At 44.2% G+C, this 24,282-nt stretch overlaps 2 protein-coding genes across 5 annotated transcripts in view; both read right to left on the bottom strand.

Moving 5' to 3' along the window:
- The window catches only part of HECTD4 (HECT domain E3 ubiquitin protein ligase 4), a 70,443-nt gene extending 65,223 nt beyond the window's left edge, over nt 1-5,220 (bottom strand). For all 4 annotated transcript variants that reach the window (XM_068701382.1, XM_068701384.1, XM_068701383.1 and 1 more), the window contains exon 1: nt 4,596-5,220. In XM_068701382.1, the coding sequence (XP_068557483.1) occupies nt 4,596-4,787 (192 nt within the window). In that variant the 5' untranslated portion in view covers nt 4,788-5,220. The remainder of the gene's footprint in view (nt 1-4,595) is intronic.
- A 15,690-nt stretch (nt 5,221-20,910) lies between these two features.
- RPL6 (ribosomal protein L6) lies at nt 20,911-23,969 on the bottom strand. The gene is made up of 6 exons (XM_068701176.1): nt 23,737-23,969; nt 23,532-23,630; nt 22,900-23,043; nt 22,181-22,229; nt 21,654-21,838; nt 20,911-21,105 (listed from the first exon to the last, which is right to left on the bottom strand). Exons 1-6 carry the CDS (start codon nt 23,935-23,937, stop codon nt 20,953-20,955), a joined length of 831 nt encoding a protein of 276 aa, XP_068557277.1. The 5' UTR covers nt 23,938-23,969; the 3' UTR covers nt 20,911-20,952.
- Between the last annotated feature and the right edge of the window lie 313 nt (nt 23,970-24,282).

Below are 24,282 nucleotides of genomic sequence, written 5' to 3'. Positions count from 1 at the left end.
GGAAAATACCGCCTTGATTTCTTTTAAATCATTTTTCTCAAGCCTCTACAGGGCTTGTTTGTTATGACTGTGTGTTTATATTTGTATCTGTGCAAACACTTTCCTCCAGATGTTTTATACATTGAAATTTTGTCGTTTCTTAGGAGCTGCTACATACTTCCATAATGCAGTTAGTGTTGCAATTGAGAACTCCAATGTCACAAAGATACATTTTCCATTTAAAATCAGAAGTTTCAAGACCATTCCTTTTTTTTTTCTGCTCCACGGAATTTTAACCGTATCACCTTGCTCAAGGCCTCTATCGATTCATAGGCCTGGATATAGCAGCACAGCTTTTTAACAACTCAGCTAAAAGCATGTACTATTCTCCCTTGTGAAAGCATTAGAAACCTAATTGCTTGCTCTGGAATAAGCACTAAAAACCCGTACCTTTTTACTGCACACCCAATATTGTGCCAGACCATCTTTTTGTACCCGTACAAATTCATTAAACAACCTTGATATCTGAGACGAATTACAGTATTTGAGGTATTTGAAGGGGATGCCAAAGGCAGGAGCAGGAACGTGAGCAGCCCGACAGACACGCCTGGATCAGCGGCTCCCCAGCGAGAGGCCGTAACCCCAAGAAGGGTCACCCACCTTGTAAAAAGCCAACTGTTCATGCTGGCATTAGAGATTTTTAGCTTGACAGAAGCGAAGCTCGGAGATGGAAGTAGGGTCGCAACCAGAAAGGTTTGGGAAGCACTGACCTAGATAATTACCCTCTCCTTCAGCAGTCAGGGAAAAGCAACAAAATGTTTCTGCTAGTCCACGAGGGAAGAGGGTGAAAGTTTCAAGCGTGACAGACACCTCCAAGTCAAAATCATTTTGACCGAAAACACGAGTTGTCACAGGACATTCTGCTCAAATAACGCTGGACTTCTCGCTACATGGCGAGCCCAGACCTTACTGGGCAGAAGAAAACCACCACCTTTGTTTTTCCACACCTACGCTTAATTAAAAATATCTATCAGTAGCGCAGAGAGACAACTGCTCAGTGGCATCTCATATTCTGCCCTACAATAACGGGGTTCGACATAAATCAAAATATTAAATGAGGACAGACATACAGGACCCAGACAGCTACTGGTGCTAGAAATGTAGCCCCTACTTCATGTTAAAGCAAACAAAGAAAACCAGATATCCAAATGACCATTATTTCTGTTAGGCTGTTATGTAAAACAAGAGAGCTTACAAGTTCCAGGAGTGGAGTGGCACATAAGGTTGTTCTACTTCATACTGTGCCTAGGTATTAAAGATTTGTCTTTTCCTCACCTACTACCTTGAGGAAAAATATAACTGAACATATTGCTAATTAAGCTGAAAAACTGTTGACGCTGCACTTTTAAAAGTGATGAAATACTGGAGACGAATGGAAGAGCAGAAACAAGTCCTCCTTAAACTGCAGGATGACAGCAGCAATGTATGGCAGCCAAATGAAACCGTCTAGAAACAAGTTTATCACCTGGAGGCTATGTAACAGCCTCTATGAACAGCCACTGTTCAGTAATGTCCTTATTACATTACCAAGGGTTAGCATTCATACAATTAACAATTTATATTGCTGGCATTCTTGTAAGACTTAGAACAGTGACTCTCACACAACGGCAGATTGAAGTATGTGTTTTAAGGGACTGCTGCCTTCAGACATACCTCCTGGCCCTGTCCCAAGGGTTACTGGCTCTGCGAAAGACATTTGACTGGGAGGGTTCTGGAAGCGGTGCAGATTCCCTCGTGGCACATGAAAGAACGGCTCACCTTCCATTAAGCTGCCCCTCCTGTGCAGGCATCGACATCTGAGGCAGAGACTGGGCAAAATGTCATGGCAACATCTTCAGCTGCTAGCCACATACGGCTGTCTCCAAGAAGCAGAAGACCTTATGCACTTTGAAAGCCATTCCTCTGTACAAAAGGCTTGTATAATTGCTAACTAATCTAGGGCTCTTCCTAGCAAGAGGGCCTGCTTGGGAAACCCTTACCAGAAGGGCTTTCTAACGTTACAAAAATCTATCAATATTAAAAACAAATCCATCAACATTTAATTTTTTTTTTTTAAAAAAGAACCCTTTCTCCTTTTGGTAATACTTCTTTGGAAATATGCTGACAGTTGGTCTGAAAAGTTGGTATACATCATTTATAGCACATAAAAATTAAAAATAAAAAACAAGTGACGCTGAGAATTAAAAGGTACCCCTAGAATAAATTACTTTCACATGAAAGAATGCTAACACTTCTGGAAACTACTATTAATGGGAAAATTTTACATATGTGTGTGCGCGTATATACATATATAAATACATACACATACTGAGCTAAATAGATACTAGAAAAATCATTTGGGAGTTGAAAGGGGTCTAAATTTTCATAAACCCTTTTTGGTATAATGCCAGTACTGTAACATGTTTTCCCTGCTTTTCATTTTGTAAGTAGACAAAACCTTTGAACAGAAGGACAAAGGAAGCACGTGCAAGTACACTGACATTACTCACCAACATGCTTGTTAAAGGGATATTTAAGCAAAACAGACCAGAATGATACTTTTTGTTTTGCTTTGAAAGTATCAATTTAAATGTAAACCATTTTTAATTAACCACTTCATACAGAAGAGTCAATCAGGGCTCTCACTGCCACTGACAAAGCACAAGAAGTGTATCAAAGAAGTTTACTGATCAAAGCAGCAGCTGCAGCATCTCCTACCCTTGTCCAATAACACATCCCAAGAGATTTCCATTTGGATTATTTTCAATTATATTTATTACATTGCAACCATGAGTGGAAATAGTGCAAATGAGCTGTTCATTGTATTAGGCGATAGTGTGACCACACTTCAATGAGATGCATGCACCTATTTCCACAAAATGGCTCCTCAAAGCCATTCCAGTTTACCAAGGTAACCCTTCATCTAAAAGATGCACACACAGAAAGAAAAGTTACAAGCAAATTAACTTATATGACTTGAAATTTCAAGTCTTTTTTAAAACACCCCCCCACCAGCATCAAAAACTACAAACCACTTTACTAACAAGCCTTGAAAAACAAGTCACTTGTAGCCGTCTATTCTTTCAGTGAGAGAAAATGCTTCAATATTTTTAAGACCATAGATCAAAATGAGAACTGTAGCAAAAAGTAATGTTTATTTGTTTAAAGTTTCACACTGCAAGCATGCATAGCAGGAAAAAAAAATGGCACATAAAGGATTATGTCAATCAGTGACTGGACTGCTGAAACACTCATCATGAAAGTGTCCAAGGCCGAGGCTCAGACCCTTCCCTGCCCTAACAAAAGATTCTTCAGTGCTCAAGTGTTGGTCAAGTTTCATGCTGGAACATATTCCTGGACTGTAAGATCTTAAAAGCTAGGGTGCTTTTGTTTGTTTGTTTTTAAAGGGTATCCCCCTTTATTACCATCCAGCCCTAACAATGCTGTTTTCCTCACACATTTATCAGGCTCGAAGCTGCAGTGGAATGGAATCGAAACACGTTCTTGAACAGGAGCTGTGCTGTTTCTCACAAGGGAGAACCGTGTCCCGTTTGTGCACAGGGATGTCATCCACCTTAAAATCCCAGCCTGTCCCGCTCATGTGATGCTCGCCAACATCCATTTCGGGGGGAGCAGCCACACCAAGCAGAAAAGAAAACGCGCTCTCGGCACGAAATCTCTCCCCTTGGATAAGGCAGCTGGAAGTTCTCATGAACGTCAGGAGCTGAACAAGGAGGCTGTCAGAGCCGCCAGCCCCTGCACCTGGCCTGGCGTGGGGTTTTCTCTCCGTGACACCCCCGTGTCGATGGCCAAAGCCTCGCGAAGGGTTTTGAGGCCTAAACGCTCGCCAGAGATAAAGCTGCCGCGGAGCCATCCATCCCCTGGCTCCAGCACGCAGCTCCGCTGACAAAGACCCTGTGTCATTGCAAGCCACCCTGCCGGAGAGGAGGGCGGGGTGAAAGCAGAGAAGGGAGGCACACAGCAAAAAAAAAAAAAAAAAAAAAAAATGCTGCCTGTGAAATAGAGGCAACCTACAAGCCGTGACATTCAGCCCTTCGCTGTCTCCTCGTCGGATAAAGCGGCTGTATAACACGCAGCCAGCGGTTCTGAGAAAGCAAAAAGCTGGAAGGAAAAATCCCAGCCCAGCCGCCCTGCTGGGTCTTTGGGGGTGATCCCTGTCAGCCTAACCCCCTGACATCCCCGGTATCAGCTGTAAAACCGGCTGATCCTCAGCCGCCTCACAGCAAAAAGGCACAGAGCTGTAAACAACGGAGCCGAAGGCCGCCTCAGAAAGCCACGAAAGCTCCGATCCCCCAGCCGGGCGCTGCCTCACCCTCCATCTTCACCAGCTCCCCTCCACCACCCTGCCCAGGTCACCATCACCGAAAGGAACACCAAAAAAATAATAATAAATAAATAAAACTCTGCCCTGATGCCAGGCGGCTCCAGAGCCCTCCCTGGGCTCTCCCCCCCCTCCCCACCACCCCCCTCCTCCTCCTCCTCCTCCTCCTCCTCCTCTTCCTCACCGCTCCCTCCCGTTATTCCTCAGTGTGTCCCCCCCCCCCACCACCCCTCACCTCCAGCTCGGTGTCGCCGGGCTCGGCCACCCCGATGATCTCGCTGGGCAGCTCGGCCAGGTCGGTGACGCGGATCAGCCCGTCGTGCAGGAAGATGGTCTCCTCCTTCACCGACAACCACTGTGCCGAGTCGCTGGCCGCCGCCGCCGCTGCTGCCGCCGCCGCCGCTGAGGCGGCCGCCGGGGACCCCATGGCGCGGCCGGCTCGGGCAGGGGAGGGGGGGCTCGGCAGGGCTGAGGCGAGGCGGCTGCCGCTACCCCCCCATGGCGGGGGCAGGGCGGGGGCAGCGGGACGCCCAGCGGGCGGCCGGAGAGCGGCGAGCAGCGGCGGAGGCGGCGGGGGAGGCAGCAGCGAAGCGCGGCGAGGCGCCGCCAGCGGGCCGGGGGGGAGTCCGGGAGCCGCTGGGGAGCCGCCCGCGGAGCGCCGCGTCCCGCTCCCTCCTCACAGACACAGGTGACAGCGCGACGCCATGTTGGGGGCTGAGGCGGGCCCGGCATGCATCGCGCGGGGAACAATACACCCACCCCGGGCAGCCTCCCTCCAGCTCCGGGTCCGCCCCCGGCACCCTTGGGTGCCGCCCCGAGGGCTGGGGAGACGCCCCCGGTAGCCCGCCTCCGAGCCTCGACCCGCTCCCGGCACGGTCCGGGGGCTCCCCTCAGTGCCTCGCCCCGCCCCGGGGGCTGCTCCCCTCAGCCCAGCCCCGGTCCCCTCAGCCCAGCCCCAGTCCCCTCAGCCCTGCCCTGCTCGCCTCAGCGCAGCCCCGCTCGCCTCAGCCCCGCTCGAGCCCCTTCAAGCCCCCGGTCCCTCAGCGCCCTGCCCCGGGAGTGGTTCCCCTCACATCTTCCTCCCCTCTCTCGGCCGCTCAAAGCCTCTCAGAAACCCTCAGGGCTCGGCAGCAGGCAGCTCTCTGCCCTCCTGTCCGCTCCTCTGTGTTCGCCACACCGCCATACGTGTGGAAAGAAAGGAGCTCTAAAGATAAAATTGTGCCTTTTTCTCTCTCCTGAGCACCGTTGTGTAACCTTGCCTGTTTTCCATCGGTCTGATTTCACACCCAGCTGGCTCAGCCCCCACCCCAGCCTGTGCAGTGGGTCACAGGCAGGTGGTACCTGGCTGTTCAGCAGGGCAGCAGGGACAAACCCTGTTAACGAGGGAGATAGGATGATAAATGATACATATTTTGGTGTATAATTGCTGAGGGGATTCCCACTGTGAGTGGCTGTTCTTCATCAAACAGTGACTGCACAACTGAACAGAAATGGAGTGTGATACATTTACTTACCTGTTTGATCTGATTAATATTAGTGCACCATAACAAACGTACCATGGTGTTTGGGGAAAAACAAATTCAAACCCGAAGTAAGGTGAGATCCGCTGGTGGCAGTGGATGTCCCATTAAATCTTGCTGAGAAGAAGCTTTTCGGCACGTGATGGCCGAGCTCATGACCTACAGCCCACACAGAGACTTTTGTGCTGCTGATTCAGCAGCAGGAGCACGCACCCGGCTGCCTGCTCGGCCGATGAGGCCAGGTCAGAGTCAGACCCAGGTAAATCCACGTGAGCCATGGGTTACTCATCTCTGTGGCATCTCCCATCATTTGGTCGCACATCAGTGCCATTCAGGTATCGGAGAGCTCTTCAGGTTTGCCTTTATTATCTAATTATTTTCCTCTGCACTGGAGGGTCTCGCTTTGAAATGACAGAGGAGACTGCGGAGAGTTGGGATCAACAGTTTTATGAGAGGCTGTTCGTGGGCATCTGTTATTTTTGGTCAGGACCTGACACAGGGAGCAACGGCTGCAGATGGGCACAGCCACAGATAGGAAATCCACCCTGATCCTCCCTCGGGAGCCCTCCTGGTACTCAGAAGAGAGAAAACGCTGAGCTCCAAAGATTTCATGGCAGGTGGGATGTGGCAGCTGAGTTCTGGCTGTTGAGATAAGCTGTGCTCACAAGGTCTCCTTGGAGGAATGGGGAAGCTGCTGAGGTTAGATTAGTCACAATATTTCATTGCAAGATAGTGACTAGTGTTACTGTTTTGTTGCCAGAGTAGGAGTTTTATATTGTTTTCATTCATTCATATGAGACAGAAATAGAGGAAGAGAAAAGAAAAGTGTGTATACATTTCAGTGTTATACTGAAAAAAAAAATTCTCTTTACATTTTCTAATACCATCATGGTACCAGTTGGAACATCTACTGCAAAATCAATACGAATAGCAGGGTTGGGAGTAAAATGTGATGTTCACAAGCAACACTCGTGCCAGAAAGGCTTGTCAACAAAAAAGATTTGCAATGTTTTCTAGAGGTGGCCTGGTTTTGGATGCGTCTGTTGTTCTCTAAAAGTCTGTCTCATAGCTGGGTAACCCCAGGCTGAAAATTCTTTGTCTCCAGCTCTCACAGGCTCCTTCCAGGGCTTTATGGACTGCTCTGTCCCGGAGGAATATGGTTGTCACAGCAGCTCCCAGATGGAGAATCGGGGTTTGATATAGCTGTCGATTCAATCCACTAATTGCCTTGAAATATAATCCCAGGCCTTGTCTTTGAATAAAGAGCTGACTCGGAGCTAGAAGAAAGCCACGTGTAACTCTGGATGCGTTCATGCCAGGCTAAGCACAGAAGGAGGTGCGTGGCTGAATTATGTACTGGCCAGAGGCTGTGCTTTGTCACTTGCTTGGGGCTTGGCAGACGGTTTCTTGCAGCACAGGCAGGCTCCGAGGATCCCAATCCACGCGTTTCTGTGTGAGGTGGGTAACCTGAGCTGCCCCGAGTGAAACGCAGGCCACTTAACTGTGAACTGGAAATAGCGCAGGCGTTTTACAAATCCCTTTTAGGCATATTTGTGGGAAGATATCCCAAGCCGAACACAAGCAATGTTTACCATTTCATAGTTATTTATTTATTTGTTTGGAGTTCTGAATTTTAGAGTTTTTGATTTGGCAATTTAAAGTTCAAAACCAGTTACTGAATTAATCTAATGCCATAAAATTGAGAACCATGTCCTGTCCGGCCTCAGCACAGCTTAATAAAATAATCACTGGCTAGTGTAAGATTTACTAAATTGTCTCGCATGGCCACTATTCAGGAGCTAACAGCATATTGTACGATCTACGAGCTTACGAAGCATGGAATGCTGACATTGCTTTACACATGAAATTTTCAGTATTAAGGCCCTGATCCTGTAATAAATTCTGCAAATCCAGTGCTATTTGTCTAGCATCTGGTGCAGAAGATCTTGTATAATATAATGAAAAAAAAAATATGATTTTTGTTCTGCATGTCACCAGAAAATGTCAGCCACTGTAACTTCGGTGTAGCATTCAGAGGCACACTGCAACAACCACAGGGAAGTCTGGTACTACGTTATGGGAGATGGTATGGCTTCTAAAAAAGACTAGAATAACTTTGTGACATAAATCCTCAAGGCGAGGATATAAAATCCTTATGCTTTTAAATAGGCTTGCACAGAAAATCAGTCTTTTGCACTGTTTTTGAGCAGATGGGGCAGCTGCCTACGGCTGGGGCTGGGGCTGAGGTCCTGCCTGGATGCTGGGCTCCAGAGCCAGCTCCCTTTTGCACTGGTCCCAGTCCCACAGCTGAATGTGTCCTTGGGCTTCTCTGCATCATGGTGGCTGAGGCTTAGCAGGAGAGGCTCGTGGTCTATTCAGCCCTGTGAGCTGAAAATGGAAATTCACTCTTCTTGCCTCAAAATGACTATTTCTCATTGTGCAGTGGAATTTAAGGGAGCATTGTCTTGGCCTCCAGTTTAATTTTACCTTGACACAATTGTAATATGTATGGTGGAAATTCTTTTCATCCTAAGGCTTTGCCATATATCTTTCCATTCATTTAGAAATGGCCATTTTAGTTTTATTTTCCACTGTGACACTAAGAAATGTGTGAACGAGGAGAAGTAGTTGCTATTTTAATGTGATCTGCAATAACCAGATTTCCATACCCTGAATCCTGGCTCCTCTGCCTCATATATGCTATTTAGGGAGCCCAAATGCCATCATTAATAATGCCACTATGCAAGGAATACTGGTGCTTCTTGGCTCACTAACTGTGGTTAGAAAATACAGTTTCTTCATTTGTTTCCATGTAAAACTTACAAAGGACTGAAATGGAAAAAGTCAGTATTCAACAGAGGAGAAAGGACAAACCAGACAGTGAAACGAAACAATCTCAAACTTCAAAAATGTATTTTTTTTTTAATTGCAAAGAAAAAATATTCACATTTTTCTCATTTTGGTATATTTACAATAATCCCTGAAGAAAACTGATGATGGCAAGGAGAACAAATTTAAAAAATGAGTAAGGGCAACTGTAAAATGGGAAATGAGTATGATACCTGCATACAAACATAGCCTTAGTAAATTGGGCATGAAATAAATGCAAATGTAAATTAGAGAGTCAAAAAAAAAAAAAAAAAAAAAGTTAGAATGTTTTCTTAGAGGTGATCTAATCCAGTGCTGTGACCCAAGAGGTAACTACTCTGTTTGTGACACTTGTCCCATCCAGAGTCCAACTGCAATCTCTCCCATTGTTCAATTGTCCTTACTTTTAGGGAGTTTCCTAATACTTAATTGAACTTCTGCTACTGTAATTTAAGCCTTTTTGGTTTTGTTCCAGCAGTTGTAGTCACGGAGAACAGCTTATTTCCTTCCCCATATGTGCAGTCTTTTTCACGTGTGAAGGCTGTGACCACAACTCCTCTGTTGTCTCTGCATTGATGGATCCACTTCTCTCAGACTTTGTAGGCTGTGTGTTCTGGAAGTCTTGTCATTCTTCCAATAGTTCTTTAGATAAGGCCTTACAGCACAAAATGCTCTGGACTGATTACTACTTTCTGTGTTTTCCATGCGATGCTCATGTCAAGTGTTTCAATATCACATTGGCTTTCTCTGCAGCTGTGTGATGTTGACTCATATCGGGCTTGTAAATGAAATAACAGCTTACACTTCAGTTCTGTTTGTGGTATTTCACATGCAGAACACAAGAAAGCCAGCATTTAGTATTACTCTTAGGTTAATATTACTCTTAGTAATCCTATGTCTCATTTTCTTGTTCAAAAATTTAACACAAGTAGCCTTTTGTGATGGGGAGTATTTAAATGCTGCCCATCAGTGAGGAAGAGTGGCTGGAAGATGAACAGTTCCCTGTGCAGTTGTCCTGAATTTCTGAATCTCTAATGTCTCAGAAGACTCATTATTAATATCCAAAAATAGGTAGGTACAACTGAACTCCCCAGGGGAGCCTTTATGCAGCCCCACATGCAACTGGACTCTGTGTCTTCGCTCTTTCTGAACAACCCTAAATGTAACCCTAACCAGAACACTGAGAAGAATTTAAAATAGGACCCCAAAAAACACGTACAGAGCCCCTTTCTCCCATCAGAAAGTGCCCCAAATGGAAGGCTTTGGGTACAACTGAACTCCCCAGGGGAGCCTTTACGCAACCCCACATGCAACCAGACAGCTATTCTGTACTGTTTTAAAATTCAACCTCCCTGAAAACTGGTGCAGTAAAATGAGGAAAAAAGTAATTGAAAAAAAATCTGCTACAATATTCTGTTTAACATTGTAAAAATACAAACGGAACAAGATGGTTTTATATAACTCATACAAAATACTACAAGGTCCTCTTTATAAAGCATTTCTCAGGGTTTGTAATGTTAAATTGTCAGTATCCCAAACAACCTGAGTGAGATGTGAGGATTTTAATATCGGTTTTCAAGAATTCGTTACGAAAATGTTAGTTTTTTTCATCAATGTAGGCTGCAAGATCTGCAGTGTTTACTTCTCGGAGAGGAGAGGAGCTTGGCAGTGCTATTGCAATGCTGAAAGTGGTCTGCATAGAGGTGGGGCTAATACACAAAGCCAAAATAAACCTTCATCAGAAGTTTCTCTAGTTTCATTCAAATTTACCACTTATTTTACAAGTTCTATATAAAACTCTTTGGAAGAAAAAGTGTCATAAGCTGATTTTCAATTACAGTCTCAAGAAATAGTTTGAGTTTCTACATTTGTATTTCAACATTTTTCTAGAATTTTCCATGTAAACTGGTTGAAATATTAATCCTTCAAATCTCTGTGTTTGAGAGTTATTCACTGATAACAAGAAAGAACTTCGTTTACAAATACAGAACATACAGACTTTTGTTTTTTCTTCTAGGAGCATTGCCTGGTTACTCAAAGATGCCTTTTGTCCCAAGGCCGACATCTAAAATGTCTGTGGTTTGTTTTGTTTGTCTTTTTTTTTTTTAATTTTATCTTAAGAGACGTCAGCTTTAATTTTAGCAAAATCGGTATTAGCTCCACTTTTATTAGTTCCACAGTTATGGCCTGATATAATTTAAAATCTTTGATAGCTAAAAAATGAGAATGGATCAGTTAAACATGTCAAAGCTCTCTCGTCTTTAAATGCAGCATATTTTCCTCCTCTCCCCAAACTGTTTTACTTCACGCTTGTATTTTACAGGGACTTGCAACGTGAAGCCATCCTCAGTAGGTCACACAGCAAATGGGACGTGTTCACCCCTGGATCACGGTGCTGTCAGAGCGCCCCTGCGTACGGCCAGGCAAACAGGATGTTAACTCCCTGTCCACGACTCCTGCAGGAGATGGGTGCGGTGATCTCCAAGGTTGGAATCTGATTCACGAGACTCCCTGAAATGTTCATTCAGTGCTGATCAAAGCATGTTGTCAAACCTGCCATCGGGCTTCCCGGGGGAGGAGAAAGATGTTCGCGTCGCCAGAGCCTGATGGAAATGAGAAGCATGGGGACAGCAGCTGTATCGCAAGGTGTGGAAGCAGCAAGGGGTGTACTTGCAGGTGCCACGATGCTGTGCCCTGGGAGCTCTGCCCCTGCTGGGTACATGGCTGCTAGCTTCATGGTGTGGCTGGGGAGGCAAAGTTCTTGGCACTTCATGTTGAACAAGAGCTGTTTTACAAAACTCAAAAAAGGAGAAAGAAGTTCTCTTTCCCCTTCAGGATGCCCCCGCACAGCACCTATTTTAGTTGAGTAAAAGTTGGACAGAGTTTTTACAGAATATTTAACAAAAAATGTTTTAATTTTGCAATTTTGGCATTTGCAATGTAACAATACAGGGATAAAGTACATTTTTCCTTTCACACTCCCCTGGGATGGTCTTCACTGCTACAAAGTCCCAAGTACAGAGAGGATTGTGTCTGCTTGTGAAGGTACCTACCCTACCTGAATTTACCTAATCCTGACAGACATCAGGCAGGTCTGACAACTTTTATTTTTTTTTCTTTTAAACATTAACACTTGTACAGTTTGCTATGCCAACAGTGCTTCACTGAACTGAAATTAGCTGGTAATTAGAATTAAAGTCTGGAGAAAGGATATGTGGCCCAATGTGCTCGTGTTCTTTGTATTCTGTAACAAAAATACATTTCCCTTGAAGAAACATCTAAATTAACTACCATCCCATCAATATTCTGTTTGTCTCTTGTCTAGTATCTTCATCAGGCTTTGGCATTTTTCTACTACCCTAATGATCTGCCTATCCTAGCCAAAAATGCTAACTATTCCAATTCAGAAGCTACTCCTTACAAATAAGGTTGCTTAGTTTTTGTCTGTGACAAAGCAGAACTCATCAAAAAAATGAAACAAATGCATGTTGGGTGTTTCATTTCTTGTTGATAAATGTCTCGCTATCTTACAGGAAACACTTTGGGAGTAAAATAAACTGTAAGTTTTCATGGCTTTTCGGAGTGCCAGAAAGTCAAATTATCTAGGAAAACTTGTAAGAATCAGGCTGGTTTAATTTCATTCATATATCTCAGTCTAAATCCATCATATGGTAAGGTTAGGAATATTTTGACACTGAGAATTTAACGTACATATAATAAATAGAGCAAAATGAAATGTATGAATGGGTAAGTGGGTGGAAAGCTGGGACTACTATTACTGGCAAGAATTTGTCTATACCGCTTATTTTTTATTATTATCTGTCCTTCTGTAGCAGCTGTAAAGTTCATTCAAAACCAAAATCTTGCTGTAACGTTTTACAGACACGGAACAGACCTGCTTAAAAGTAAAATATGAAGTGTGCCCTAGAGAGCTGAATTTGGAATTGGCCACTGCTTTTCAAGAAGTCCACTGATGGGCTGGAGAACGTCTTGGTGAGAGCAGTCAGGCAACTTGAAAGTACAGCCTATGGGGAGATTTTGAAAGGGTTTGGTAATGTTTAGTCTGAATAAGAGAAGACAGAGAGGAGACACGGTAATATGTGAAAGAGTGAAGCAGAGAAAGAAGAAATAAACTGCTATGGACAGGACAAGACGTTAGGGGCTTAAAACGCAGCTGAGGAGATACAGAGCAGACATTGGGAAGCCGTTCCCGTTCATATGGTGAGGTAATGGACTGGATTGCCTTCGGAGGATTGCCTTCTGGGCCCGATGGGGGCATGATCTCATGGAACAAGACAAGACGGTTTCTTAAAGTCCATTTGCTGTTTTCTTTAGTCAAAGTAATTTCCATACCCATGGCAGGGAGAAAGCAGAAGGATCTGTAGGAAGGAGAAAGAAAAAAAAAAAAGAAAGGCAGCTTTGGGAACGTCATGTAGTAGCTTGTATGCAGGGAGAAACAGTAAAGGAGGGAATGATGGAGGAATTACTCAACGATGGCAAGAAGAAGCATTTTGCCAGCTTGTTTCCATCAAAGAAGCCTTGTTTTGTAGGTGTCATCCAGAGAGAAAAGCCTGAGGCAGGCATTTACTGCAAAAGGCAAGAGCTGGGGCTTTGTAAGTTTTGGATAAACATATGCTGACCCTGTTGCAAAATCTATTCAGTCACCTGTGCCAGGACAGCAATATTGGGAATAAACTCCCAAAGTCATTACATTTTATTCATCTAAAAATGATTTGCCTTCCATGAGCACACCTCTAAGGAGGTAAAATAGGTATAACTTGCAAGGGTGTTGGAAAACAGTGACCAGAAAGTCTGAAACAACAGGACACGAAAGAAAAAGCCAAAACTCGATTTTAAGTGAGGAGTTTTAATGAGGTGGCTTTTGAGCATCTATTATCATTGTCTTCTACTTGAAATTCACTAATCAGTTCCAAGATCCTGTGAAGACTTAATTAGCAGGTTTTTACAGGCACTGCAGCACTAACTACCCTTTTCCTAAGAAGAGGAAGCCAGGTCAGTGAATCCCTGGCCTGAGCAAATGCTATACACCGCACTGATTTTCTCTTCAGTGGTGACAGGCATTCAAAACAAACTCAAATTGAAAGCCACTAATTGAGAACTGAAGCCATGCAGTGCAAATTGGAATGCCTTCTCCTCTGGGGAGAACAATTTTGCTCTCTGTGTGGTGTTGTTTTGCAGCTGTAAGTGCCCACAATTCCAAAGGTGCTCTTCCCTTAGTGCCGGCCTCCCCTTCCTTTCTTTCTTGAAGGACTTTGTTCTTTTCCTGTATTTTCCAGCCAATAATCTACTTTTAAAGGAAGAGTAAGAACTGTTATGCAATAAAGTCACAGCAGGTGAGCAACTTACATCGAGTATAAATATGAGAGAGACAAACAAAAAAGGGTATAGATGGCTATGGTGGTTTTGTTAGCAAAGGGATGTTGCTGATTTCTGTGAGAGGTGCAGTCTTGCTCTGCTCACTATGACTCACCTGTTTTTCCTTCTGTTCCTTACAGACAGATGGCAGAAGCCAGTAAAGGCCAAATAAATCATCATTTCACAGACTTGTGATGGACTGGCCCCCAGATGAGGCCAGCATGGTTGGAAATATTTTCATGCTGCTAGAGGTAGGACAGTTTCTTTGTAATGTTGTAGAGCTGAGTTTATTAATGCTGCGTTTGAATGTCAAGTGTTAATAAAATCCCAGTGTTGACAGGTAAAATCACTCTTCTGAAATTGTTTTATAAACCCTTGGCTTTATGCTTAACAACATAGCAGCATTTGTTTAAAAAGAGCATCACAAGTAGCCTGCAGATAAACCACGAAGAACAGTTAATTACCCTTCAAGTAAAATAACTTCATGAGCAATCAGGCAATGGAAGAACTGAGAGCAGCACTATCTGTCAGCCTTCAAGGCCCACCAACTCTTTGGAGGACTATTGCAGCATCACTGCCTTCATTAGATTATCGGTTCACAAATAGACACTGGCTCAGCCTTTCACACCCAATGTGGTGGCCACATTACGTGCGTTGTGCTCATCACCCCGTTCTTCCTCTGCTGTCACAGGGCTATGGATTGTGCATGACAGATTCTAACGATTATTCTGAAAAACCCCCAGGAGACAGCTGCACTGACAGGCTCACGCTGGGACACTCTTCTCAGGTATTTGTGAAATCAGCTGTTATTTCAAGTAAGCCCAAGCCACATAATTTTTTATGGTGTTTGTGTTATTTTCATTTTTTGATTCAAGCTGTTAGCCAGTTTGGAGATTCATGGGTTGCCTGTGTTAGGAGATGATTACATGATGATGCTAGGCATCGACTTGATGAAGTCCTGTTTATTTACAAAGCATTTACAAAGCATACTTTCCCAGAGTATTGGATTAGATAAACCACAGATTTTTGTGTACAATACTTTGACCAAAGCCAGTATTTTCATCCTGTGTGCTGCTAGTATAGGCACGTGTTTGCTTCTTTTCTCTCACACAAATTTAAAGCTCCAGATTTCCAATGCCCTTTCTGCACTTTCTGTGCTAGTTCAGAGGGAAACCATGTGGATAATGTGCAATGTACAGAAGTTTTGCCACGTGTTGGAGCAATAGTTGCTGTTTTGGTTCTCTGATTCCAGAGAGGTGTTTGTTTATTTTTTGTGCTTATTTTAAGGAATAGCCATGGTTGCCCACTAACTTCAACAAAACTCCATGAAGCAGATTTTCACTTCAGCTTAGCAGGACATTTACATCAGTAATCTGAATGGTGATTTTACCCAAACATCTCCCAAGAAACATTTTAAGCGTGCATTATTCTTTTTAGGGCCTTCATACTAGCTTGTTCTGAAACATAACCACCCTTCCTTGTACATAAAGGACATAAAATTTCTGCCTAGGACTATTTTTGCACATTTAGTCTTTGTATTTTTTTTCCTTGCGTGAAAATGAGCCTTTTGAACAATAGGATGCCATGTGTTATACCTGAAGACCTTAATTTTAAAAACAATTACATTCTAAGTGCATCTGTCAAGAAAGTGAAAAACCTCTAGATCACATAGGACTGACAGAATAGATGAAAATGTAATTGCTTCTAGTTTAGTCTCCTATTTTCTTCGTGAGGCTTTAAAGCCTTCTCTAGTGCTGCTTGGTGAGGTTCTCAGCATCCCCCTGGCTTGCTCCAATGGACTGGATAAATCTTTTTACCTTTGTGTACAGTTTCTTGGTGTTATAATGGCAGTTTTTACCTCTGTTGGATGTCACAAAGCCAATGTGCTCAGTGCGTGTAAAGTATGAGAAGTTGTTTATTGCAACTGTTAGAAAAATTCTGCAGGCAGCGCTAGGAACTGCTAATTGGTGAGAGTGCAGAAACGCAACGTCACCAGAGATTCCGAGTCTTTTAGCTGACTGTCTTGTACAAACATAATAGACTAAACGATACAGTAATGAATCTGCAAAACAAGGAAAAAAAAAACAAACAACTAAACAAGAAATTTCATGGTTGCTTAATGGTAAGCATGTTAAATTCCGCATGTAATCCTCACAGACCAGCCCTCCTGCATGACAAATGCTGACTACAGCCCGTAGAACTGGCTCACTTTGTTCAATTAGTGGCTTCCTGAACAATACAAAACAATATATGGTGAACTACTATGCATAAGATCCTTATACAAATATGGATTTAATTGCTGTAATTGCTTAAACAATGTGAGTTGCAAGTGCTTAAGTGCAGACTGCGATGTAGGAGAACTAAAGGAATCAAATTAGCAGGTAAGGAGTTCCCACTTTACTGCATCCTCACATAAGTTACTGGGAACTCTGCATGCATTAGGAGCCACTAATATTTATAGGTTGGTATACTGCTTAATGCCCTAAACTGCACAGGAAAATTGTGTCATCTCTTATCCTTACAGGGCTTTAAGAGACATCAGTAACACAACCTTCAGAGCTGGGCTGAACTCTGCTGTCCAGTTTCAAACTGAGCAGGATAATTGCTTGCCTAGTTTTAAGCAATGGTTAGAAAACTCCTTTTTGTTGTTCTTAACAAGGAGAAATCAAAAAGCCCTCTTCACTTTAAGAAACAAAATGCACTGAAAGAATATACAGAGAATCTAGAACAAATTGTGTTAGTAAAAAAAACTATTGGATGGGGTTTCCAGTGCTTGAATTATTTAAAATGAGATAAGACTCAGCAATAGAAGAGGGGAAGGAGTTATCTTGCACTTGCTAGAGGAAGGCAGCTTAAGCCAGCTCTCCTTGTCTGTGAATGGTTTCTCAGCTGATCTTGCCTACAGTGTGAGGTTAAAGCAGAGCTTTCTCCAGGTGGTGAAGACAAATAAACCATTCCCAAGTTCTCTTTATTGAGCTTGTGAGAAGATCCCAAACAACTTTTTCCAGAAGTGGGGCTGGGCATACATAGAGCAACGGTTCTGTGAGCTATGATGAGAGGAAAGACAAGGACCAGGTAGAAATACGCTGAGAAAAAAATAAGGTTCAGCTGCCCCTGGGAGACGAGGCACATTCTGCAGGTATGCTATAGCAGAGGTGAACTCAGGAACTGACTGCTGGATATCTGGGCGTATTTCAGCAAAGAAAGGGATTCAACACCTGGCTAAAACAGTACAGACAGGAAAAAAAAAAAAAAAGCATTCTAGCAATAGCAGCTTCTCTTAATGTTTAAAAAAAAAAAAAAAAAAAAGCATGTCTAACCTGAAATGCCAAAAGGTAACGTTCTTCACAAACCTGGCACTGGAGAGTACCTTGTCTTGCAACTGAGCTTCAGCTTCCCCTAAGGCTTCTGGTCCCAGCAGCTGAGCTAACGCCTGCCTCCCGAGACTGCCAACACAGCAGCTGGGACAGGGCCTCTCTGGCCTGGACTCAATCCACCAGGTCATTTCGCAGAAGCAGCTAATAGGTAAAAATAGGTGCTCACAGCTAATAAGGCATCGCATCTTATTACCAATTCCCCGAGAAAGCCAATATCCCTCCGTCTTTCCTCTCACAAGGATGCTTTATTATAATTACATATCACTTTATTAGGCAGCTGAAGCAAAGAGCACATTTGATGCTAATGAAGTGCTGCTGTGGTTGAGTCTGTCACTATTTTTGGACCTGCACATCTCCAGCACTTTTCATTGGGTGACTGAGGCTTTGGATGTCTCTAGCTTCTTCTGTGGGGGATGCTCAGTGAAAAGCAATGACTCAGCTAGCCAGGACTGCAGATCTGTTTACATGCTCAGAATGAGAAAAGCTGTGGGACAGCAAGAACGCACACAAAAGCTTTTATTTGATGGAAGTCTTTTTCAGGTGGCGGACAGTATTATCTAGATTGAAAAATCCTTCGGAACATTCACATTGTTTCTCAGCTGGCCATCTGTACAGACCTCGTTTTTCCTCTTTTCCATCCCCCAGTCCAAAGCATTTCAGAGAAATGCTGGATTTCACAGAATTCAAGGAACATATTTTAGAGGTTAAGAGTGAGACAAATCACAGCTGTCCACAGGCTACTTTTCCTCATGAAAGATGAGGGTTTTTGCTGTCCCCAATTTTCTGCCGTGAAGCCTGAGGAGATGCTGGGCACTGCAAAGGCTTGATTTGATGTTAAAATTTGACTTAACCACCAGCATCCCCAGAAACTGGCCTGCTCCCACGTCCTTTGTACTGACACCAACATTCATCTGGGCCAACAGTGACTCAGTGCTGCTTTAGATCCCTGAAGGAAACATTCATCCCTCCCCCCCCTCAAAGGGCTGTGTTTCGGGCTGCTTTAGCTCCTGGCTCACCACCTAGTCAGACAAGTGACAGTAGCGGGGCAGAGGAGGCAGCAGCACACGAGACCATTCCTCTGCACCAAGACCTAGGAGGACAACTGAATTACATTACCAAATCACATCCTGACAGCACACCGGGAGTCACAGCCTCCCCGTGCAGTAAACAAGGCTAATGGTTCTCAGTGTTATTTCACATCGTCTGATACACAAATGAGGAATGTGTCGAAGTAATTGATAATTACAGAAAACACCATTACGTCTGAACGCCTGGCTATTCTTAGACAAGCCAGCAGAACTGTTTTATTACAACTTCCCCATTCCCAGAGAGGGGAAGGATGGAAGCCTTAGCACCTCCTCTTAAGTGTTCTTAGACCACAACTGCACAACTGAATCTTGGTTTGCAGGCATTGCAATACTGCATGGAGCTACAAATTATATAGATAAGGAGGTCTACTTTCTTGTTGTACCCTTTACCTATTTAAATATTCCTACATAGACTTTTTTCTTTAAGTCAGATTTCTGAACATCGAACAATTTTCCTTTGGTAGTACCGGTAAATTTATTTTAGTGCTAGCAGTGAGATGCGTGCAACGCTTTTTAGGCTTTTTAGAGCTGATTTATGTAAACAGGCCAGTCCCCTCACTGCAGCAAAATCTCACGCCAATTTAAGAAGCCTCTGACTATACCCCTCACCCACCACACCACGTACAACGAAAACATGCAACTCATCACAAATGTAGTTCTGACGACAGCGAAAAATAAACAGATTCCTGGAGCAGCACAGGGCAGAACCTCGCAGAGCGTCATGAGACGCACACCCAGGCAGCAGCCAGGAGTGCTGCATTCAGACAAAGCTTGCTCACTGGCTCCCTCTGCTGAACCAGGCTAACATCAAGTTTTACATTATCAAGAGGATGGTAGATTAATTAGTGTTCTAACACCTCCATACTCTGCAAGACCAGCCAGCATTAGCTATAAAATGAGCACAGTCCCTCATCTGCAAGAACCCAGAGCCAGGTATTCTCCAGTGTTTTGACTTTTTTTTCCTCCCTTTGCTTCTGGAGCACATAAAGCCTGACTCCTCCTTCCTCATCAATGCTCTCGTGACTAGTATGAGACAAGATGTGAGCTTCCACCTCAGCGAGGGCTCTTATTACTCCCTTTTCTAGCCTTTACATGAAGCTCGGATGAATTAGATGAAATCTCAACTCCCTGTCAAGTTTGACCCCATTGGCTACTTTCAGCTACAAATTAATGGGAAGACAGATGGTGCAGTTATATAAGCCTGGTTTCCTGCCTAAGTCTGGCTAAGAAAGAGCTCAGGCATGCCAGATTTGTTAATAATGTACATCCTCAGCTTCTGTAAGAGCAGAGCTATTACTGCCCAAACATCCTCTTCCAGAGATCTGATAACTGACCTCAACAGAGAACGCAAGCAGGCAGGATGATCGTTCTCTACTCTTTCTGCTGCTAATTTCTAATACAAGAAAATTTGCTGACTCCCCAAGTTTCCCAGGACAGCAATATGCTGGCCTTTCACAGAAACTGTTACAGCTTTTTAACTAATTTCTCAGACTACAGAATTAGAAGTTATGGTTTTGTTTTTATCTCCACAGGTACTGCAATGGCGAGGATTTTTGCTTCCCAACTAAAGATGTCAAAGCCCACAGATAAACAGGAAACAAACATGGGATTTGGGAAGGAACATACATTCCAAATTTTGTTGATTCCAAAGCTAAGTTACCCTGCAAAACTCGCAAGACTATCCCCAGTGTTTCCACTTAAAAACGCAAGGCGCAGCTCCTGAAATGCCACTGAGAAGCTGCTATATTTGCCAGGGTTTATGTAGTGATTGATGGATCAAAGCAGTTCATCAGAAATATCATTTCAACAAAGCTCTATACAAACTGTAAAATGCTAATGAGTCACCCAGCAGTGGGCTGTTGCTATGACCTCGCTCTTCACAAAATATACCTGAAGCGCTGGTTTCAGCAGTAGGGATGCAGAGAACTCCACCGGCACTGACACCGAGCTGGATGTTTATTCTGGAACATGTCCTGAAGGGTATTCAGCCAGCATTTACATCCTCTATTCCCAGAAGATAACTCGTTTATTTTTTCTGCAACTCATTTACAGTGAAGCAATTTGAAATGCAACTGCTTCTTCTCTTCTGTTTGTACCAGACAGTGCAAGAAAAAAGCAAAACCAATCAAAAAGCCCCAAACCTCACAAAAACAAAGCACCACCACTCCCCAAACCATATGCACTCACTCGAAATTCTAGTCATCTGCATATAGTCCCTCAGAGCTTTATACCACAAATAGTTTTACTGTCCTTTACGCAACTATTTGTAAGATTTACGTAACGCATGCAATTAAGGAATGCAATGAAGACACCAGAAATCCTTGTGTTTTGCCCTCAAATTTAATGTGGTGCTTTCAAAACAGTTAGAACACCAATTTGTGAGGATAGACTCCGTTTGAGAGAGAGAATGTAGAACGCAGGTACCCACGGAGCTGAGGCACCTTCCTGATTTGTGCAAGGATCTGGGAATCCACTGCCTTCTGGTCTTTCTTGCGTTGCTCCGTTAACTCGTATTTCTAGGAAGAGCAGGAAGAATAATGTTACAATCCTACAGAATGACTTCAGACTCTTCTAGAGAGATGAGAAAATCCAGGGCAAACCCTGAGTTCTCGCATTTTCAGGAAATGTTTTCTCCGTTTGTTCTAAATATGGGAAAGGTGGTAGGAGACCGGAGGTGGTGGAGAGAACTGAAGCCACTGTTTGGCTTATGCTGCAGGTGATCAGAGCCAGCAGCAGGCTGTTGGCAGTATCATGGCAGTAAAGGTGTTTCTCGGTCAAAAACAAACCAAAAATCACACAAAAACAAAACAAGAAAAAAAAACATAAGCCTACATTCAACTAGAATAATCATTGCTGCTGTTCTGCTAGGGTAGAAGCAGAAAACAGCCCCCAGATTTAGAAGGGTTCATCTCAGTGCTGCTGTAATTAATTTTAACAGCATCACCTTGCTTTATAGGGGACCGCTTAAAATCAAGTTGTCCGTTGTTTCACAGAATTTCTCCCTTTCCAGCCTGGCTTTAAGTAACAAGGACATTCACAAAGAACAAGCAATGGTCTTCCTTACTTCTTTTTCAGTGTCAAAGATCTCTCCTTCCTGGTGCTTGGGCTTCCGCAGCCTCTTCTTCTTGAAGTACGCATCAGTGAGATGCTTGGGAATTTTCACTCCAGAAATATCCACCTTGGTAGAAGTTGCAATAACAAACTTCTGGTGGGCTCTGCGCAGAGGGACGCGATTGATGACCAGGGGTCCTAAAGGCACAAGACAGACAGGATAACAGGTTAGCTTTTCTGGCAACAGCCACCACTTCCAAGTTGCATTTTTGTGGTGTTTGAGATGCTTACAGCTAAAAAAAACAAAAAACACATCAATAAAACCCTTCTCTGCAGCCTCTAGAGAAGTCGAGGCCGCTTCCCAATCTCTTCTAGACATTACAGCTTCATTATCTCCCGCTCACTTCCCAGCAAAGTCACAGAATGTGACTCCTCGTAGTTACACGAGCAGGTAACACACCAAGCCATCTGCATGCAGCTCACAAATACTACTAACCCCAGAGACACACCTGGACCAAACCCCCCACTTTTTATTTTTACCTGTAACAAGCAACAGGCCGGTAGAAAGCTGCTTCAGGAAGACAACACGCTGAAAAGAGATGAGATGATATTAGTCCTCTGGTCCCAGTGTTACTTCTTTGACATCTGGAAAATACTGCAGCCAAACTGGGATCCTGTCCGCGCTCAGCCCACGCTGCTGCTACACGTGTTAATGAAGTCGCCACGGATGCAACTGTGCTACATGAGAAGTAGCCACCACACGACCTGAGCTACCAACATTTGTCAGAGTACAGCTTTGCTGGTATCACCACATAATAATGGGATGAATTCAAAAAAACTAATTCCTCCTAACAGCTAGCCAAAGTTTTGGTCTCACTGCAACAGGAATATGAACAGGCATCAGCCCTGCTAGTCCACAGCGCCAAATTAGCATGACACGGATCTACACTTTTTAAAATTGCAGCAGGACTCCCTTCATCTTGTATAAACAACTGGATTGGCCTGTTTTACTTCTAGCTCTGTGTAGAAGGTGATTAGTTTAAAGACTATTTCTCTTAAAGGCAGGAGAGGAGAAAGCCGTCTACACAGAACACACAGAACACAATCGGGTTTGCAGATTCACAGCTGGTGGCTGAGCAGTGCCCCATGACACCAGCTGGTCATTCAGGGTGTCCCGGTCAAAATGTTTTCAGCACAGAAGTGCCACAAAGCTGCTGTGTGAGCCAACGCAGACAGAATACAAGAACACTCCCCTTTACCTTGCCCCTGTGACGACCAGTCAGAAGGATAAGAACAGTTCCTGGAGTAATCGAGGCCCGCAGCTTCCTCTTGTGTTGGCAAAAGGGTTTTTTGCCATGACTCAAAAGTTTGCGAGGGACGTCTTCAGTTGGGTAGTATCTGGGCTAGAAGAAGAGGAAGAAAAACGTTTTACCGACCAGTATTCCATGAAATAGACTCTAAAACGTAGTTAAAGCTTTCTTTCTTCTTGAAGAGATAGTGTTTTCTCTAAAGATGATCTCTCTAAGAAAGTTTTTACTGCAACCAACTCTTCAGGAACAGTCCGTAACAGTGTTTGCTACACAACGATGCACCTACAGAAGCTGAGACCAGATCTGTGTTTCTGAGCATACCTCCAGTTCAGCACAGCAATTCACCTGGCAGAGAATATCCCACTTTTGCCTGCTAAATCACAGGCATCTCCCCAGAGAACCCCCCCGAAAACTCAATGAACTTGTATTAAGCAGATAACTGCACACAGCTCAGCAATACACAGTATGGGTTGGGAGTACTGCTGGCTGCAGTCAGGCTGCTGCACAACCCTGATCAGGAGGCACAGCCTCTAGCCAGAAGTTAGGTGCTGCAGCCCTACACCACTTCAGCTTTTTCTTACCATTTTGCGGACTTTAACCACACGGCTGCCCCCATTCTTGTCTCCACCAACTGGTTTGCTGAGAGTTGCTCGAGGCTTTTCTTTCTTTTTCTTTTCTATCTGTAAGCAAGTAAAGTAGAAAGTAAATGAGATTTCAAACGGAAATCACCACAAAAAGTTGTCAGACAGCATGACTACTTAAACACAGCATTTACCATCACTATACCTTTGTTTCTGGAGCAGTGTACTTGCGCTTGTACAATGCTTTCCTGGCATACATGGCTGACCGGGAGTATTTCCCAATACCCCGAGCCAAGACAGGGTTGCGGCTGGAATGCTTCTTACGCTTCTTCATCTTGTTGCCCGTTTTCTCCTGGCCTGGCTTCTTCTCTCCTGCCTTCTGGGCCGGCTTCTTCTCACCCGCCATCTGCGGATGCGAACAGAGCAACAAACACGCATTACTAAATGCACAGAGCAACATTTGAGATGCTAAAACCGATAGAAAGAATCACAAATCAACCCTATGCACCAGCCTAATGGTTCTTAGACACTTCCTACAGCCAGTGCAAAGAGGAACACTGCAGAGCTGAAACCCACCCTGGGCGCTGCTCATCCACACAGAACGCTGCTTGGGACCGCTGCGAGATGCCTCAACACCTCACCACGGGGCACCCAGGAGGCTGCAGACGCACAGCACCCGATACTCAGGACCCCTACACCCCTGCCGGGCTTCCTGAGCCCCACCACGCCTCAGAGCTCCGCTGCCGCTCCC

This window comes from Anas acuta, chromosome 17, assembly GCF_963932015.1.
Source record: "Anas acuta chromosome 17, bAnaAcu1.1, whole genome shotgun sequence".
Taxonomy (NCBI): Eukaryota; Metazoa; Chordata; class Aves; order Anseriformes; family Anatidae; genus Anas; species Anas acuta.
This window is presented reverse-complemented; position numbering and strand designations above follow the sequence as displayed.